Source organism: Salmo salar, chromosome ssa28 (genome assembly GCF_905237065.1).
Source record: "Salmo salar chromosome ssa28, Ssal_v3.1, whole genome shotgun sequence".
Lineage (NCBI taxonomy): Eukaryota > Metazoa > Chordata > Actinopteri > Salmoniformes > Salmonidae > Salmo > Salmo salar.
In genome coordinates, this window is record NC_059469.1 from 37,514,916 (window position 1) to 37,534,260 (window position 19,345).

The 19,345-nt window shown below is 48.2% G+C and overlaps 1 protein-coding gene across 1 annotated transcript in view; it reads right to left on the reverse strand.

The window, feature by feature from the left end:
* LOC106589949 (calcium uniporter protein, mitochondrial) overlaps positions 1–19,345 on the reverse strand; it is a 139,905-nt gene that overhangs the window by 70,734 nt on the left and 49,826 nt on the right. Inside the window, exon 2 of the mRNA XM_045710038.1 lies at positions 16,703–16,801. Within this exon, the coding sequence (XP_045565994.1) occupies positions 16,703–16,801 (99 nt within the window). The remainder of the gene's footprint in view (positions 1–16,702; positions 16,802–19,345) is intronic.

Genomic DNA, 19,345 nt, shown 5'->3' on the forward strand with positions numbered 1-19,345 from the left:
GACAAAATTGTCCAAGAGTACACCCCCAATTTCACACTTCAGCACCATTCTTTCTCTCCTTGAGAACTGCCTTATCGTGCACCTGCACGGCTGAGAGAGAGAGAGAGAGAGAGAGAGAGAGAGAGAGAGAGAGAGAGAGAGTAGCCTTGTCCTAGACTACTGAGAAGAAAGAGAAAGAGAGAGAGAGCGAGAGAGAGAGTGAGAGAGAGAGCGAGAGAGAGCGACACTAGCCTTGTCCTAGACTACTGAGAGAGAGAGAGAGAGAGAGAGAGAGAGAAGCCTTGTCCTACACTACTGAGGAGAGAGAGAGAGAGAGAGAGAGAGAGAGAGAGAGAGAGAGAAATGAGAAAGAGAGAGAGAAGCCTAGGCTACTGTTGATTGTGAAGATGGAGGCCTTTTTAATATCCGTACCAAACTTTAAATTGTATTTCCAGGCACTAGTATTTCTCTCTCCATCCTAAACTGGTTCAGACATGATTCCTCTGCCCCCTGGCTGAGTATATAGAGAAATATGGTGTCTCCTATTGCCCTGGAAGAGCTGGTCTCCACTGATATATCCCTTAAACAATGTAATATGGAGTCTCCTATTGCCCTGGTTACAGCCAGTTTGCTCTGTTCTGTGAAGGGAGCAGTACACAGCGTTGTACGAGATCTTCAGTTTCTTGGCAATTTCTCGCATGGAATAGCCTTCATTTCTCAGAACAAGAATAGACTGAGTTTCATAGTCCTTTTAAAGTGATAAACTTGGATTAGCTAACACAACGTGCCATTGGAACACAGGAGTGATGGCTGCTGATAATGGGCCTCTGTACGCCTATGTAGATATTCCATTTTTTTAAAAATCGTCCGTTTCCAGCTACAATAGTCATTAACAACATTAAAAATGAATTTATACATTTTTAAATGTATTCACAGGAAACATTTTACGATTAAACTGTTCACCGTGTCCCCTAAAATCAGGTAAGCACATTCCTTCATATGGATGTGGGCGTACGCTGCAGTTAAATACTTCTGTGACAAAAAATTTTACAAACTACATTTTGAACTGCATGAATTTAAATATTCAAATGTTTTGTTATGTACTATGTGACTTAATGATGATAGCCCCTCTCAATCAATCAGAGAAGATTACCGCTGGCAGGCAGCACTGCTGCCAGGCAAACATATTAGATTTAAGATGGAAATCACCTCACTCTCTCCCATTTAGCCAGTGGATACAGTTCATATTAGAAGTTATAACATCAGAATTATTGACAGTGAGAATGAGTGGTGTTAATCAAGGAAACTACGGAGAGGTATAAAGGACAATCTCAACTAAAGCTCCATCAATACAAATCAATTATACATATTTATTTGTTTTTGTATGTGGAGATAAAATGAACAATTTCAACAAGACATAACAAGCTTTGATTAAATATGTGAAAAAGTCCAGATTGGGCTTAATGGGTACCAACTGTACCCTTAAAACACCATGGGTCTTGTAAATAAACCTCTCTCTTAAATAATACATTTTTATTCATTTCCAAATAATCAAAACGGACGTGTTATAATAAAACGAAATTAAATGTAATGTCCCCACTAAGTTCTAATTAATAAAATGGATCATTACTATTCATTATGAACGTTGCTGCGAGGACTTGGCTTCCATTTATCCACAAGAGCATTAGTGACGTCGGGCACACCAAACCCAGATTCATCTGTCGGACTGCCAGATGGTGAAGCGTGATTCATCACTCCAGAGAAAGCGTTTCCACTGCTCCAGAGTCCAAGGGTGGCGAGCTTTACACCACTCCAGCCGACGCTTGGCATTGCGCATGGTGATCTTAGGCTTGTGTGCGGCTGCTCGGCCGTGGAAACCCATTTGATGAAGCTCCCGACGAACAGTTCCTGTGCTGGACGTTGCTTCCAGAGGCAGTTTGGAACTCAGTAGTGAGTGTTGCAACCGAGGACAGACATTTTTTACGCGCTACGAGCTTCAACACTCGTCGTTCCCGTTCTGTGAGCTTGTGTGGCCTACCACTTCACGGCTGAGCCGTTGTTGCTCCTAGACATTTCCACTTCACGATAACAGCACTTACAGTTTACCCGGGGGCGGTGGCGCAGCTCTAACAAGGCAACGGGTGTGGCTAAAATAGCCAAATCCACGAATTTGAAGGGGTTTCCACATACACTATATATACAAAAGTATCATTCAGTGTACACCTTAAAGCCAATTTATGCTTGAACCAAAAACGTGGTCAGAGGTTTCGTATGGAGGGTGTGACGCCTCCGGAGGCATGCAGAGGCCAAACTGAGCTCTGTACTGCATCGCCCTGCGCCTCCCAAATGTGTGTGTGAAAGGGGGGGGTTCAAGGACACTGCTGTTATAATATGAAGTGTGGGGAGGGGGGTTCAAGGACACTGCTGTTATGATATGAAGTGGGGGGGAATCAAGGACACTGCTGTTATAATATGAAGTGGGGGTGGCTCAAGGACACTGCTGTTATAATATGAAGTGTGGGGGGGATCAAAGACACTGCTGCTTTGTCATTATAATATGAAGTGGGGGGGATCAAGGACACAGCTGCTATAATAGTCCCAGTGTTGGAAGGTCATCATGTTATAATATGAAGTGGGGGGGATGAAGGACACTGCTGCTATAATAGTCCCAGTGTTGGAAGGTCATCATGTTATAATATGAAGTGGGGGGGATGAAGGACTCACTGCTATAATAGTCCCAGTGTTGGAAGGTCATCATGTTATAATATGAAGTGGGGGGGATGAAGGACTCACTGCTATAATAGTCCCAGTGTTGGAAGGTCATCATGTTATAATATGAAGTGGGGGGATGAAGGACTCACTGCTATAATAGTCCCAGTGTTGGAAGGTCATCATGTTATAATATGAAGTGGGGGGGATGAAGGACTCACTGCTATAATAGTCCCAGTGTTGGAAGGTCATCATGTTATAATATGAAGTGGGGGGGATCAAGGACACTGCTGCTATAATAGTCCCAGTGTTGGAAGGTCATCATGTTATAATATGAAGTGGGGGGGGATGAAGGACACTGCTGCTATAATAGTCCCAGTGTTGGAAGGTCATCATGTTATAATATGAAGTGGGGGGGATGAAGGACTCACTGCTATAATAGTCCCAGTGTTGGAAGGTCATCATGTTATAATATGAAGTGGGGGGGATGAAGGACTCTGCTGCTATAATAGTCCCAGTGTTGGAAGGTCATCATGTTATAATATGAAGTGGGGGGGATGAAGGACTCACTGCTATAATAGTCCCAGTGTTGGAAGGTCATCATGTTATAATATGAAGTGGGGGGGATGAAGGACCACTGCTATAATAGTCCCAGTGTTGGAAGGTCATCATGTTATAATATGAAGTGGGGGGGATGAAGGACTCACTGCTATAATAGTCCCAGTGTTGGAAGGTCATCATGTTATAATATGAAGTGGGGGGATGAAGGACTCACTGCTATAATAGTCCCAGTGTTGGAAGGTCATCATGTTATAATATGAAGTGGGGGGGATGAAGGACTCACTGCTATAATAGTCCCAGTGTTGGAAGGTCATCATGTTATAATATGAAGTGGGGGGGATGAAGGACTCACTGCTATAATAGTCCCAGTGTTGGAAGGTCATCATGTTATAATATGAAGTGGGGGGGATGAAGGACTCACTGCTATAATAGTCCCAGTGTTGGAAGGTCATCATGTTATAATATGAAGTGGGGGGATGAAGGACTCACTGCTATAATAGTCCCAGTGTTGGAAGGTCATCATGTTATAATATGAAGTGGGGGGGATGAAGGACACTGCTGCTATAATAGTCCCAGTGTTGGAAGGTCATCATGTTATAATATGAAGTGGGGGGATGAAGGACTCACTGCTATAATAGTCCCAGTGTTGGAAGGTCATCATGTTATAATATGAAGTGGGGGGATGAAGGACTCACTGCTATAATAGTCCCAGTGTTGGAAGGTCATCATGTTATAATATGAAGTGGGGGGATGAAGGACTCACTGCTATAATAGTCCCAGTGTTGGAAGGTCATCATGTTATAATATGAAGTGGGGGGGATGAAGGACTCACTGCTATAATAGTCCCAGTGTTGGAAGGTCATCATGTTATAATATGAAGTGGGGGGATGAAGGACACTGCTGCTATAATAGTCCCAGTGTTGGAAGGTCATCATGTTATAATATGAAGTGGGGGGGATGAAGGACACTGCTATAATAGTCCCAGTGTTGGAAGGTCATCATGTTATAATATGAAGTGTGGGGGATGAAGGACTCACTGCTATAATAGTCCCAGTGTTGGAAGGTCATCATGTTATAATATGAAGTGGGGGGGATGAAGGACTCACTGCTATAATAGTCCCAGTGTTGGAAGGTCATCATGTTATAATATGAAGTGGGGGGGATGAAGGACTCACTGCTATAATAGTCCCAGTGTTGGAAGGTCATCATGTTATAATATGAAGTGGGGGGGATGAAGGACTCACTGCTATAATAGTCCCAGTGTTGGAAGGTCATCATGTTATAATATGAAGTGGGGGGGATGAAGGACTCACTGCTATAATAGTCCCAGTGTTGGAAGGTCATCATGTTATAATATGAAGTGGGGGGGATGAAGGACACTGCTGCTATAATAGTCCCAGTGTTGGAAGGTCATCATGTTATAATATGAAGTGGGGGGGATGAAGGACACTGCTGCTATAATAGTCCCAGTGTTGGAAGGTCATCATGTTATAATATGAAGTGGGGGGGATGAAGGACTCACTGCTATAATAGTCCCAGTGTTGGAAGGTCATCATGTTATAATATGAAGTGGGGGGGATGAAGGACACTGCTGCTATAATAGTCCCAGTGTTGGAAGGTCATCATGTTATAATATGAAGTGGGGGGATGAAGGACTCACTGCTATAATAGTCCCAGTGTTGGAAGGTCATCATGTTATAATATGAAGTGGGGGGATGAAGGACTCACTGCTATAATAGTCCCAGTGTTGGAAGGTCATCATGTTATAATATGAAGTGGGGGGATGAAGGACTCACTGCTATAATAGTCCCAGTGTTGGAAGGTCATCATGTTATAATATGAAGTGGGGGGGATGAAGGACTCACTGCTATAATAGTCCCAGTGTTGGAAGGTCATCATGTTATAATATGAAGTGGGGGGATGAAGGACTCACTGCTATAATAGTCCCAGTGTTGGAAGGTCATCATGTTATAATATGAAGTGGGGGGATGAAGGACTCACTGCTATAATAGTCCCAGTGTTGGAAGGTCATCATGTTATAATATGAAGTGGGGGGATGAAGGACTCACTGCTATAATAGTCCCAGTGTTGGAAGGTCATCATGTTATAATATGAAGTGGGGGGATGAAGGACTCACTGCTATAATAGTCCCAGTGTTGGAAGGTCATCATGTTATAATATGAAGTGGGGGGGATGAAGGACTCACTGCTATAATAGTCCCAGTGTTGGAAGGTCATCATGTTATAATATGAAGTGGGGGGGATGAAGGACTCACTGCTATAATAGTCCCAGTGTTGGAAGGTCATCATGTTATAATATGAAGTGGGGGGATGAAGGACTCACTGCTATAATAGTCCCAGTGTTGGAAGGTCATCATGTTATAATATGAAGTGGGGGGATGAAGGACTCACTGCTATAATAGTCCCAGTGTTGGAAGGTCATCATGTTATAATATGAAGTGTGGGGGATGAAGGACTCACTGCTATAATAGTCCCAGTGTTGGAAGGTCATCATGTTATAATATGAAGTGGGGGGGATGAAGGACTCACTGCTATAATAGTCCCAGTGTTGGAAGGTCATCATGTTATAATATGAAGTGGGGGGATGAAGGACTCACTGCTATAATAGTCCCAGTGTTGGAAGGTCATCATGTTATAATATGAAGTGGGGGGGATGAAGGACTCACTGCTATAATAGTCCCAGTGTTGGAAGGTCATCCGTACTAGACTGCACCGTGGGACAGCCAGCTGATAGAGGGAAGAATTCTATCACCCTGACAGCATCTAATAAATGGACTCATCTGCCCAAGCACGGACGCACACACACACTGTGCACACACACACTGCACACACTGCACACACACACACACACACACACACTGTGCACACACACACACACACACACACACACTGCACACACCACTGCACACACACACACACACACAGCACACACACACTGCACACACTGCACACACACACACACACACACACACTTGCACACACACACACACACACTGCACACACACACACACTGCAAAACTGCACACACACACACACACACACACTGCACCACACACACACACACACTGCACACACACACACACACACACACACACACACACACACACACACACACACACACCCACACACAGCCAAAGGAACTAATACATCTGGAGCTGGCTGTGGAGGCCTAGAGATCGATGACATCTACAAAGAGAGATATCCCAGCTAGCTGAGAAGTAGATAAGAGTTAGTTGGAGTCTGTCTGTCTCTCTCTCTCTGCACAGTAGAGTAGACACGAGGTCGACGGATATCAAAATGGGGTCGCGGAGAATTTCCCGAACCCCCCCCTCCCCAAAAATAGATATTATAATATCGTCTTTGTATCTCACAATCATTGTAATGTGGTTAACCTTATAAATCTAAATTAAACCCTAAAGCAAACCTTATTGCAGAGACTTTGATACTCCCGGCTGCAATATGGTGAAAACAACACCTTTGTCAGATAACAGTGTTATCCACTAGAACCGCCATAGGCCAATGGCCACTGATTTTGTAAATAAAATACAACGGCTGTCACGGGCTGGCTCGAAAAAACAACAGGAGAGGTAGAGTCAGGTGCAGGAGACAGAGAGTTCTTGACCACACCTCTTTATTAAAGAAAACTGGATGTGGTCGTCAAAAATATAGGGGCGCAGCCCTTAAATTATTCTGCGGTGGTGTACACAATGAAAACAAACCACAGGCAGAGGAAAACCCAGTACACGTTCCTCTAGCACGAAAACCGGACAAGAAAAACAATCACGCACAAACACAGACATCCTACGCTAAACTAAATAACCCCCCCTACTAATGACTAACCCAAAACAGGTGCGTGCCTACCTAGACCTAACCAACAGAAAGTGAAACAAAAAGGGATCGATGGTAGCTAGTAGGCCGGCGACGACGACCGCCGAGCTCCGCCCGAGGAGGGGCGCCACCATCCGTCACTGTCGTGACAACAGCCTAAAAAAAGAATTCAATAATTATGTTCTACTCCTTCCCTGACTCTTCCTACATGTTTGTATTTTACACTGCTCATTTGTCACAATTTTCGAAATTACACCAGACAATGTGCTGTAGGACATTGGTACCCAGCCAGGCTCCAAGACAATGTGCTGTAGGATGTTGGTACCCAGCCAGGCTCCAAGACAATGTGCTGTAGGACATTGGTACCCAGCCAGGCTCCAAGACAATGTGCTGTAGGACATTGGTACCCAGCCAGGCACCAAGACAATGTGCTGTAGGACATTGGTACCCAGCCAGGCACCAAGACAATGTGCTGTAGGACATTGGTACCCAGCCAGGCACCAAGACAATGTGCTGTAGGACATTGGTACCCAGCCAGGCTCCAAGACAATGTGCTGTAGGACATTGGTACCCAGCCAGGCACCAAGACAATGTGCTGTAGGACATTGGTACCCAGCCAGGCACCAAGACAATGTGCTGTAGGACATTGGTACCCAGCCAGGCTCCAAGACAATGTGCTGTAGGACATTGGTACCCAGCCAGGCTCCAAGACAATGTGCTGTAGGACATTGGTACCCAGCCAGGCTCTAAGACAATGTGCTGTAGGACATTGGTACCCAGCCAGGCACCAAGACAATGTGCTGTAGGACATTGGTACCCAGCCAGGCACCAAGACAATGTGCTGTAGGACATTGGTACCCAGCCAGGCACCAAGACAATGTGCTGCAGGATGTTGGTACCCATCCAGGCTCCAAGACAATGTGCTGTAGGACATTGGTACCCAGCCAGGCTCCAAGACAATGTGCTGTAGGACATTGGTACCCAGCCAGGCTCCAAGACAATGTTCTGTAGGACATTGGTACCCAGCCAGGCTCCAAGACAATGTTCTGTAGGACATTGGTACCCAGCCAGGCTCTAAGACAATGTTCTGTAGGACATTGGTACCCAGCCAGGCTCCAAGACAATGTTCTGTAGGACATTGGTACCCAGCCAGGCTCCAAGACTGCCCTTGATGTCTCTGCCTGGCCGGTTCCCCTCTCTCCACTGGGATTCTCTGCCTCTAACCCTATTACAGGGGCTGAGTCCCTGGCTTACTGGTGCTCTTCCATGCCGTCCCTAGGAGGGGTGCGTCACTTGAGTGGGTTGAGTCACTGACGTGGTCTTCCTGTCTGGGTTGGCACCCCCCTTGGGTTGTGCCGTGGCGGAGATCTTTGTGGGCTATACTCGGCCTTGTCTCAGGATGGTAAGTTGGTGGTTGAAGTTATCCCTCTAGTGGTGTGGGGGCTGTGCTTTGGCAAAGTGGGTGGGTTTATATCCTTCCTGTTTGGCCCTGTCCGGGGATATCATCGGATGGGGCCACAGTGTCTCCTGACCCCTCCTGTCTCAGCCTCCAGTATTTATGCTGCAGTAGTTTATGTGTCGGGGGGCTAGGATCAGTCTGTTACATCTGGAGTATTTCTCTTGTCTTATCCGGTGTCCTGTGTGAATTTAAGTATTTTTTCTCTCTCTCTCTCTCTCTCTCTCTCTCTGAGGACCTGAGCCCTAGGACCATGCCTCAGGACTACCTGGCATGATGACTCCTTGTTGTGTGCTACCTGTCCCAGACCTGCTGGAACCCTGACCTGTTCACCAGACGTGCTACCTGTCCCAGACCTGCTGTTTTGAACTCTCTAGAGACAGCAGGAGCGGTAGAGATACTCTGAATGATCGGCTATGAAAAGCCAACTGACATTTCCTCCTGAGGTGCTGACTTGTTGCACCCTCGACAACTACTATGATTATTATTATTTGACCATGCTGGTCATTTATTAACATTTGAACATCTTGTCCATGTTCTGTTATAATCTCCACCCGGCACATCCAGAAGAGGACTGGCCACCCCTCATAGCCTGGTTCCTCTCTAGGTTTCTTCCTAGGTTACAGCCTTTCTAGGGAGTTTTTCCTAGGGAGTTTTTCCTAGCCACTGTGCTTCTACACCTGCATTGCTTGCTGTTTGTGGTTTTAGGCTGGGTTTCTGTACAGCACTTTGAGATATCAGCTGATGTAAGAAGGGCTTAATATAAATACATTTGATTGATTGAAGACTATGTGCTGTAGGACGTTGGTACCCAGCCAGGTGTTAATGGATCTCTCTCTCCCCTCACTGAATGACAAATGGGTGAATGGGCAATAATTGTGCACCTTACTTCACAATGTAATTTTAAATGAGGCCAAACTGAATGATAAAGAGAGTGAAGAGGTTGATTTAATTTAGAAAGACAGCAGTGTAATGATGTAGTTTATGTGATGCTTGTTTATCAGCAGCAAATCATTTGACCACGTTCCTTTGCAAATTGATACTATTCTTTATTTACATTTGTACTTTTGTATAAAAATAAATAAAAAAATAAGCTGTTATGGGACTGTTTTATTTACTATAACTCTTATACCTAATCTAATGTATAGTAAAGGAAACAACAACATGCTTCATATTGCAGGAGGCCTTTTAGAAAAATTGATAAATCATATCCTTAACTCTATTCAAGGTTGATGAGCAGGAAACAAACAATGCCAGTCAGCTGGCCCATCGACACCCAAGCTAATTTCAAACATAATAAGAGTTAGCCTACAGACAAGATTCAATTTGACAATAATCTGATGAGTGACAATGTTAGTCTAGGTGGGATGGCACGGTGAGACAGGAGTCTGGGAGGGATGGCACGGCGAGACAGGAGTCTGGGAGGGATGGCACGGCGAGACAGGAGTCTAGGAGGGATGGCACGGTGAGACAGGAGTCTAGGAGGGATGGCACGGCGAGACAGGAGTCTAGGAGGGATGGCACGGTGAGACAGGAGTCTAGGAGGGATGGCACGGTGAGACAGGAGTCTGGGAGGGATGGCACGGTGAGACAGGAGTCTGGGGGGGATGGCACGGTGAGACAGGAGTCTGGGAGGGATGGCACGGTGAGACAGGAGTCTAGGAGGGATGGCACGGTGAGACAGGAGTCTAGGAGGGATGGCACGGCGAGACAGGAGTCTAGGAGGGATGGCACGGTGAGACAGGAGTCTGGGAGGGATGGCACGGTGAGACAGGAGTCTAGGAGGGATGGCACGGTGAGACAGGAGTCTAGGAGGGATGGCACGGTGAGACAGGAGTCTGGGAGGGATGGCACGGTGAGACAGGAGTCTAGGAGGGATGGCACGGTGAGACAGGAGTCTGGGAGGGATGGCACGGTGAGACAGGAGTCTGGGAGGGATGGCACGGTGAGACAGGAGTCTAGGAGGGATGGCACGGTGAGACAGGAGTCTGGGAGGGTGAGACAGGAGTCTGGGAGGGATGGCACGGTGAGACAGGAGTCTGGGAGGGATGGCACGGTGAGACAGGAGTCTAGGAGGGATGGCACGGTGAGACAGGAGTCTGGGAGGGATGGCACGGCGAGACAGGAGTCTAGGAGGGATGGCACGGTGAGACAGGAGTCTGGGAGGGATGGCACGGTGAGACAGGAGTCTAGGAGGGATGGCACGGTGAGACAGGAGTCTGGGAGGGATGGCACGGTGAGACAGGAGTCTAGGAGGGATGGCACGGTGAGACAGGAGTCTGGGAGGGTGAGACAGGAGTCTAGGAGGGATGGCACGGTGAGACAGGAGTCTAGGAGGGATGGCACGGTGAGACAGGAGTCTAGGAGGGATGGCACGGCGAGACAGGAGTCTAGGAGGGATGGCATGGTGAGACAGGAGTCTGGGAGGGTGAGACAGGAGTCTGGGAGGGATGGCACGGTGAGACAGGAGTCTAGGAGGGATGGCACGGTGAGACAGGAGTCTGGGAGGGATGGCACGGTGAGACAGGAGTCTAGGAGGGATGGCACGGTGAGACAGGAGTCTAGGAGGGATGGCACGGTGAGACAGGAGTCTAGGAGGGATGGCACGGCGAGACAGGAGTCTAGGAGGGATGGCACGGTGAGACAGGAGTCTAGGAGGGATGGCACGGCGAGACAGGAGTCTAGGAGGGATGGCACGGTGAGACAGGAGTCTAGGAGGGATGGCACGGTGAGACAGGAGTCTGGGAGGGATGGCACGGCGAGACAGGAGTCTAGGAGGGATGGCACGGTGAGACAGGAGTCTAGGAGGGATGGCACGGCGAGACAGGAGTCTAGGAGGGATGGCACGGCGAGACAGGAGTCTAGGAGGGATGGCACGGTGAGACAGGAGTCTGGGAGGGATGGCACGGTGAGACAGGAGTCTAGGAGGGATGGCACGGTGAGACAGGAGTCTAGGAGGGATGGCACGGTGAGACAGGAGTCTGGGAGGGTGAGACAGGAGTCTAGGAGGGATGGCACGGTGAGACAGGAGTCTAGGAGGGATGGCACGGTGAGACAGGAGTCTGGGAGGGTGAGACAGGAGTCTGGGAGGGATGGCACGGTGAGACAGGAGTCTAGGAGGGATGGCACGGTGAGACAGGAGTCTGGGAGGGATGGCACGGCGAGACAGGAGTCTGGGAGGGATGGCACGGTGAGACAGGAGTCTAGGAGGGATGGCACGGCGAGACAGGAGTCTGGGAGGGATGGCACGGTGAGACAGGAGTCTAGGAGGGATGGCACGGTGAGACAGGAGTCTAGGAGGGATGGCACGGTGAGACAGGAGTCTAGGAGGGATGGCACGGTGAGACAGGAGTCTGGGAGGGATGGCACGGTGAGACAGGAGTCTAGGAGGGATGGCACGGTGAGACAGGAGTCTGGGAGGGATGGCACGGCGAGACAGGAGTCTAGGAGGGATGGCACGGTGAGACAGGAGTCTAGGAGGGATGACACGGCGAGACAGGAGTCTAGGAGGGATGGCACGGTGAGACAGGAGTCTAGGAGGGATGGCACGGTGAGACAGGAGTCTGGGAGGGATGGCACGGTGAGACAGGAGTCTAGGAGGGATGGCACGGTGAGACAGGAGTCTAGGAGGGATGGCACGGTGAGACAGGAGTCTAGGAGGGATGGCACGGTGAGACAGGAGTCTAGGAGGGATGGCACGGTGAGACAGGAGTCTGGGAGGGTGAGACAGGAGTCTAGGAGGGATGGCACGGTGAGACAGGAGTCTAGGAGGGATGGCACGGTGAGACAGGAGTCTGGGAGGGTGAGACAGGAGTCTGGGAGGGATGGCACGGTGAGACAGGAGTCTAGGAGGGATGGCACGGTGAGACAGGAGTCTGGGAGGGATGGCACGGCGAGACAGGAGTCTGGGAGGGATGGCACGGTGAGACAGGAGTCTAGGAGGGATGGCACGGTGAGACAGGAGTCTGGGAGGGTGAGACAGGAGTCTGGGAGGGATGGCATGGTGAGACAGGAGTCTAGGAGGGATGGCACGGCGAGACAGGTGTCTGGGAGGGATGGCACGGTGAGACAGGAGTCTAGGAGGGATGGCACGGTGAGACAGGAGTCTGGGAGGGATGGCACGGTGAGACAGGAGTCTGGGAGGGATGGCACGGTGAGACAGGAGTCTAGGAGGGATGGCACGGTGAGACAGGAGTCTGGGAGGGATGGCACGGTGAGACAGGAGTCTGGGAGGGATGGCACGGTGAGACAGGAGTCTAGGAGGGATGGCACGGCGAGACAGGAGTCTGGGAGGGATGGCACGGTGAGACAGGAGTCTGGGAGGGATGGCACGGCAAGACAGGAGTCTAGGAGGGATGGCACGGTGAGACAGGAGTCTGGGAGGGTGAGACAGGAGTCTAGGAGGGATGGCACGGTGAGACAGGAGTCTAGGAGGGATGGCACGGTGAGACAGGAGTCTAGGAGGGATGGCACGGTGAGACAGGAGTCTGGGAGGGTGAGACAGGAGTCTAGGAGGGATGGCACGGTGAGACAGGAGTCTAGGAGGGATGGCACGGCGAGACAGGAGTCTAGGAGGGATGGCACGGCGAGACAGGAGTCTAGGAGGGATGGCACGGCGAGACAGGAGTCTAGGAGGGATGGCACGGTGAGACAGGAGTCTGGGAGGGATGGCACGGTGAGACAGGAGTCTGGGAGGGATGGCACGGTGAGACAGGAGTCTAGGAGGGATGGCACGGTGAGACAGGAGTCTGGGAGGGTGAGACAGGAGTCTGGGAGGGATGGCACGGTGAGACAGGAGTCTAGGAGGGATGGCACGGTGAGACAGGAGTCTAGGAGGGATGGCACGGTGAGACAGGAGTCTGGGGGGGTGAGACAGGAGTCTAGGAGGGATGGCACGGCGAGACAGGAGTCTAGGAGGGATGGCACGGTGAGACAGGAGTCTAGGAGGGATGGCACGGCGAGATACACCGAGAGCGACTGGTGGGAAAAGAGCTGAGCAGAGAACTGCAGCAGGTAACTTCGATTGTAAACTACATCAAACCACATCCACTGCGAGCGCCTGTTCTCAAAACTATGTGGAGATATGAGATCAGAGCATGACAACGTTCTATTTCACAGCGAGGCTTGGTGGTTATCCAGGTGGAGAGTTGAAAGATTTTTCGCATTGAGAGAGGAACTGTTGTCAAAAACAAACAAAAAGACTTGGTTGACTTTCTGTGTAATGAAAAGAAAATGTGTCTCCTTTATATGTAACAGACACATTATTTGGGAAACTGAATAAACTGAACACAAGCAGCCAGGAAATAGAAAAACATCGTACAGATGAGTGACCGAATCATTGGAGTCAGAGGAAATCATTCTTATTGGACAGAGTCTTTCAAGGGCCAACCCCTTGGCAGTACATGTTCCTAACAGAAAACAGCATCGGTAAGTGTTCAACATGAGTTATGACTGCTCACCTCCAACGCTTGGAAGAGCACTTTGGGACCTACATCCCAATCCATTTGACTGTGTGATCCTGGCTCAGTTGACATGCCGATAAGTGAAATTGAACAGCTCATCGAGCGGTCATGTGACCGAATGCATTCACGGGTCACTACGGAGGAGTTTTGGTTCTTAACTCAAAGGGAACACCTTGGTTTCTCCCTCTGAGCATTAACTCCGCATTCAAAACAACTGGGAACTCGGAAATCTCTGACTTCCGACTTCAGTGTGTTCGAGACAACTTGGGAACTGTGAACTCTTGGGGGGGAAACTAGCCCGGAATGGGAAAAACAATTTTTTAGCGGTCATCCAACTCAGAATTCCAATTTGGGAACTCGGGTCTCTTTCTAGAGCGTAGACTTTCTGACCTGAGATCACTGACGTCATGATTTCACCACGGATTTTTCCAGAGTTCCAAGTTGTCTTGAAAGCAGCATAAAAACTCCACGGTACCCTTCGACCAGCTCATATCTGTGTGAAGCTGGATTCAGTGCTCTCGTCTGCATTATTAAAACCAAAATATCCATCCAGGTTGGATGTGAAAGCAGAGATGAGGTCGACCACGCTCCCTTTGAGAAGCGCTGACGCGACATGCATCAAGCACCCTCATCTCATTAGCGGTGGGGAGATAATAGTCTGACTAGAAATTTCGCAATTGACTGTCATAGCCACACATTAACAAAATATGTGATGGTGAGTTGAGAAGACAAATCAGAAATACTGTTAGAATGTATTTTAATTGACTGTAATAGCACCAAATAAAACAAATAACACATTGACTGTCAATTACATTTCCACATGGTTGGGCTCGTAATAATTTTCAGATACGAAAATGGTCAACATTTTTTTGGGAATCCCTGGTTTAAATTAATTTTAGATTAGACCTAATCTAGACTGTAAAATCTAGGTTTAGGATTTTTTTTTTAAATCATAGATGTGTTGCCCCACTTGATTTTTTTAAAATCTTTTAATCTAAAAAGGTTAAATCACTAGTGTATGGTTAGTTACACGTGTCCTAATGGAATCACCATAGCAATATGTTCTCATTCTATCCAGCAATGGTCAGTGCTAGCCGGCAAAGATAGTTTTCACCTCATCTAAATTACGCAATTCATTGAATTTTTGGTCAAATAAGTTAGCTGGCTAGTTGAGTTTTACACGATAAGCCACAAAGAGCTGAAATTGTTAAAATCACACTGAAAATAAAGCACATACACTGACATCTGATGAACTTTAACCTCCTCCAGTAGCAGATTAGATTGAATTCCTAAACCACATTTACATTTGATTTTACAACAAGATTTGATCTTGGTTTTAAGTCAAACGTAAACTTGGTTTAGATGAAGGATTCAATTTAACTAGGATTCATTTAAAACTAGGTTTAAAGTTTGGTGGAACAAGATTTTTAGATACAACTTTAAATTTAACTCAGTTTAAGAGTTAATCCGTATTGGTGCCCACCCCATCCCTCTTAGAAACACACAACCCACCCCATCACTCTTAGAAACACACAACCCACCCCGTCCCTCTTAGAAACCCACAACCCACCCCGTCCCTCTTAGAAACACACAACCCACCCAGTTCCTCTTAGAAACACACAACCCACCCCATCCCTCTTAGAAACACACAACCCACCCCATCCTTCTTAGAAACGCACAACCCACCCCATCCCTCTTAGAAACACACAACCCACCCCATCACTCTTAGAAACACACAACCCACCCCATCCCTCTTAGAAACACACAACCCACCCCATCCCTCTTAGAAACCCACCCAATCATTCTTTGGAACACACAACCCACCCCATCCCTCTTAGAAACACACAACCCACCCCATCGCTCTTAGAAACACACAACCCACCCCATCCCTCTTAGAAACACACAACCCACCCCATCACTCCTAGAAACCCACAACCCACCCCATCACTCTTAGAAACACACAACCCACCCCATCACTCTTAGAAACACACAACACACCCCATCCCTCTTAGAAACACACAACCCACCCCATCCCTCTTAGAAACACACAACCCACCCCATCACTCTTAGAAACACACAACCCACCCCATCACTCTTAGAAACACACAACACACCCCATCACTCTTAGAAACACACAACCCACCCCATCCCTCTTAGAAACACACAACCCACCCCATCTCTCTTAGAAACACACAACCCACCCCGTCCCTCTTAGAAACACACAACCCACCCTGTCACTCTTAGAAACACACAACCCACCCCGTCCCTCTTAGAAACACACAACCCACCCCATCACTCTTAGAAACACACAACCCACCCCGTCCCTCTTAGAAACCCACAACCCATCCCATCCCTCGTAGAAACACACAACCCACCCCATCCCTCTTAGAAACACACAACCCACCCCATCCCTCTTAGAAACACACAACCCACCCCATCACTCCTAGAAACCCACAACCCACCCCATCACTCTTAGAAACACACAACCCACCCCATCACTCTTAGAAACACACAACCCACCCCATCTCTCTTAGAAACACACAACCCACCCCGTCCCTCTTAGAAACACACAACCCACCCTGTCACTCTTAGAAACACACAACCCACCCCGTCCCTCTTAGAAACACACAACCCACCCCATCACTCTTAGAAACACACCACACACACCCACACACAGCAGTACTAACCTGGGCGGAGAGGGTGGTTGAGAGGCTGGTGGGAGGCTGGGTGAACAGTGCAGAGCGGGAGGATGATCGCAGGACATGTGCTCTCCTGACAGGCTGGTCCTGATGAGGGAGAGAACAACAGTGAGAACGGTGACAGAACCGACAGAACCGTCAGAACAGTGACAGAACCGACAGAACCGTCAGAACAGTGACAGAACCGACAGAACAGTGACAGAACCGACAGAACCGTCAGAACAGTGACAGAACCAGCAGAACAGTGACAGAACCGACAGAACCATCAGAACAGTGACAGAACCATCAGAACAGTGACAGAACCATCAGAACAGTGACAGAACCGACAGAACAGTGACAGAACCGACAGAACCGTGACAGAACCGTCAGAACAGTGACAGAACCATCAGAAGCGACAGAACCATCAGAACCATCAGAACAGTGACAGAACCGACAGAACCGACAGAACCATCAGAACCTGCCTTATGTGTGGGTGTGCTATGTACCGGAATGCATCCAGCTGTTACTTCCTTCCTTCTAAAGATAAACCTTTTCCATGCAGATATCAATTAGTACACCTCAAACATTACACAGACATCTAATCTAATCTCTCTCTCTGAGCTGCTAGCAAACTAACAGAAAACGCATGAAACAAGTTCGTGGAGTCACAAGCTTAATGAAGTCATTGCGTGCTCGGGAATATGGGACCAAATACTAAACTTTTTGAGTACTTTATTAAAAAAATAAACTTTAGGGGTGTCAATCATTTTGACCCCTACCTTCTGAGGAAAAGAAAGTTATTACTTGTTAAACTAAAAATCGCTTTCTCTGAGCAATTCTCTTAGTGCAAAATAATATAATTTCCCTATTTTTTTTTAGCATACAATATAACCTCAGTATTTGAATTATATAATTTTTTCCCAGCTTCCATCACTCAGACACAGCCTGTTCTCCCTGCTTCCATCACTCAGACAGAGCCTGTTCCCCCTGCTTCCATCACTCAGACACAGCCTGTTCTCCCTGGTTCCATCACTCAGACACAGACACAGCCTGTTCACCCTGCTTCCATCACTCAGACACAGCCTGTTCCCCCTGCTTCCATCACTCAGACACAGCCTGTTCTTCCTGCTTCCATCACTCAGACACAGCCTGTTCTCCCCGCTTCCATCACTCAGACACAGCCTGTTCTCCCTGCTTCCATCACACAGACACAGCCTGTTCTCCCTGCTTCCATCACTCAGACACAGCCTGTTCCCCCTGCTTCCATCACTCAGACACAGCCTGTTTTCCCTGCTTCCATCACTCAGACACAGCCTGTTCTCCCTGCTTCCATCACTCAGACACAGACACAGCCTGTTCTCCCTGCTTCCATCACACAGACACAGACTGTATAGTTGTATCATGGCAACAACTGTCAGACTGCCCAATTGCTTCTACCCCCGGACCATCAAGCTGCTGAACTGCCACTAGGCAGCTACCTGATCCCCTCATGTCCAGACGTCCTACCCCTCTCCCCACCCCAGACGTCCTACCCCTCTCCCCACCCCAGACGTCCTACCCCTCTCCCCACCCCAGACATCCTACCCCTCTCCCCACCCCAGACATCCTACCCCTCTCCCCACCCTCTGCTGCTCCCACTAGATATATTCTAACCCCCCCCAACCAAAGTTTACCCTGCCCCCCCCCATGGACATTTATCATTGATACATTTGTAAATATATAACATTTTACATTTTAGTCATTTAGCAGACGCTCTTATCCAGAGCAACTTACAGTAGTGAATTCATACATTTCATTTCATTTGATGCGTTTTTTTTTTATTTATTTTTTCGTGTATTAATGTCTCCTTCACTCTTCTTTTTTTGGCCTTCAGAGCATAAGAATTTGCGACCATGTGCATGTGACTAACAAACTCATCTAACCTGTGTATCACCTGGGTTTTAATTACAGGGAAGCTGGAGTGGCCAGATGGAAGCCCCTCCTCAGTAAAAGGTACCTGACAGCCCGCTTGGAGTTTGCCAAAAGGCACATAAAGACTCACAGACCATGAGAAACAAGATTCTCTGGTCTGATGAAACCAAGATTGAAGTCTTTGGCTTGAATGCCAAGCGTCACGTCTGGAGGAAACCTGGCACCATCCCTACGGTGAAGCATGGTGGTGGCAGCATCATACTGTGGGGATGTTTTTCAGCGGCAGGGACTTGGAGACTAGTCAGGAAAGATAAATGGAGCAAAGTACAGAGAGATCCTTGATGAAGTCCTGAGCGCTCCTTCCAACGATCCTAAGCACACAGACAAGACAATGCAGGAGAGGCTTCGGGACAAGTCTCTGAATGTCCTTCAGTGGCCCAGGCAGAGCACGGACTTGAAACCGATCAAACATCTCTGGAGAGACCTGAAAATAGCTGTGCAGCGACACTCCCCATCCAACCTGACAGAGCTTGAGAGGATCTGCAGAGAAGAATGGGAGAAACTCCCCAAAAACAGGTGTGCCAAGCTTGTAGCGTCATACCCAAGAAGACTCAAGGCTGTAATCGCTGCCAAAGGTGCTTCAACAAAACACTGAGTAAAGGGTCTGAATACTTATGTAAATGTCATATTTCATTTTTTTTTTTTATATGAATGTGCAAACATTTCTAAAAATCTGTTTTT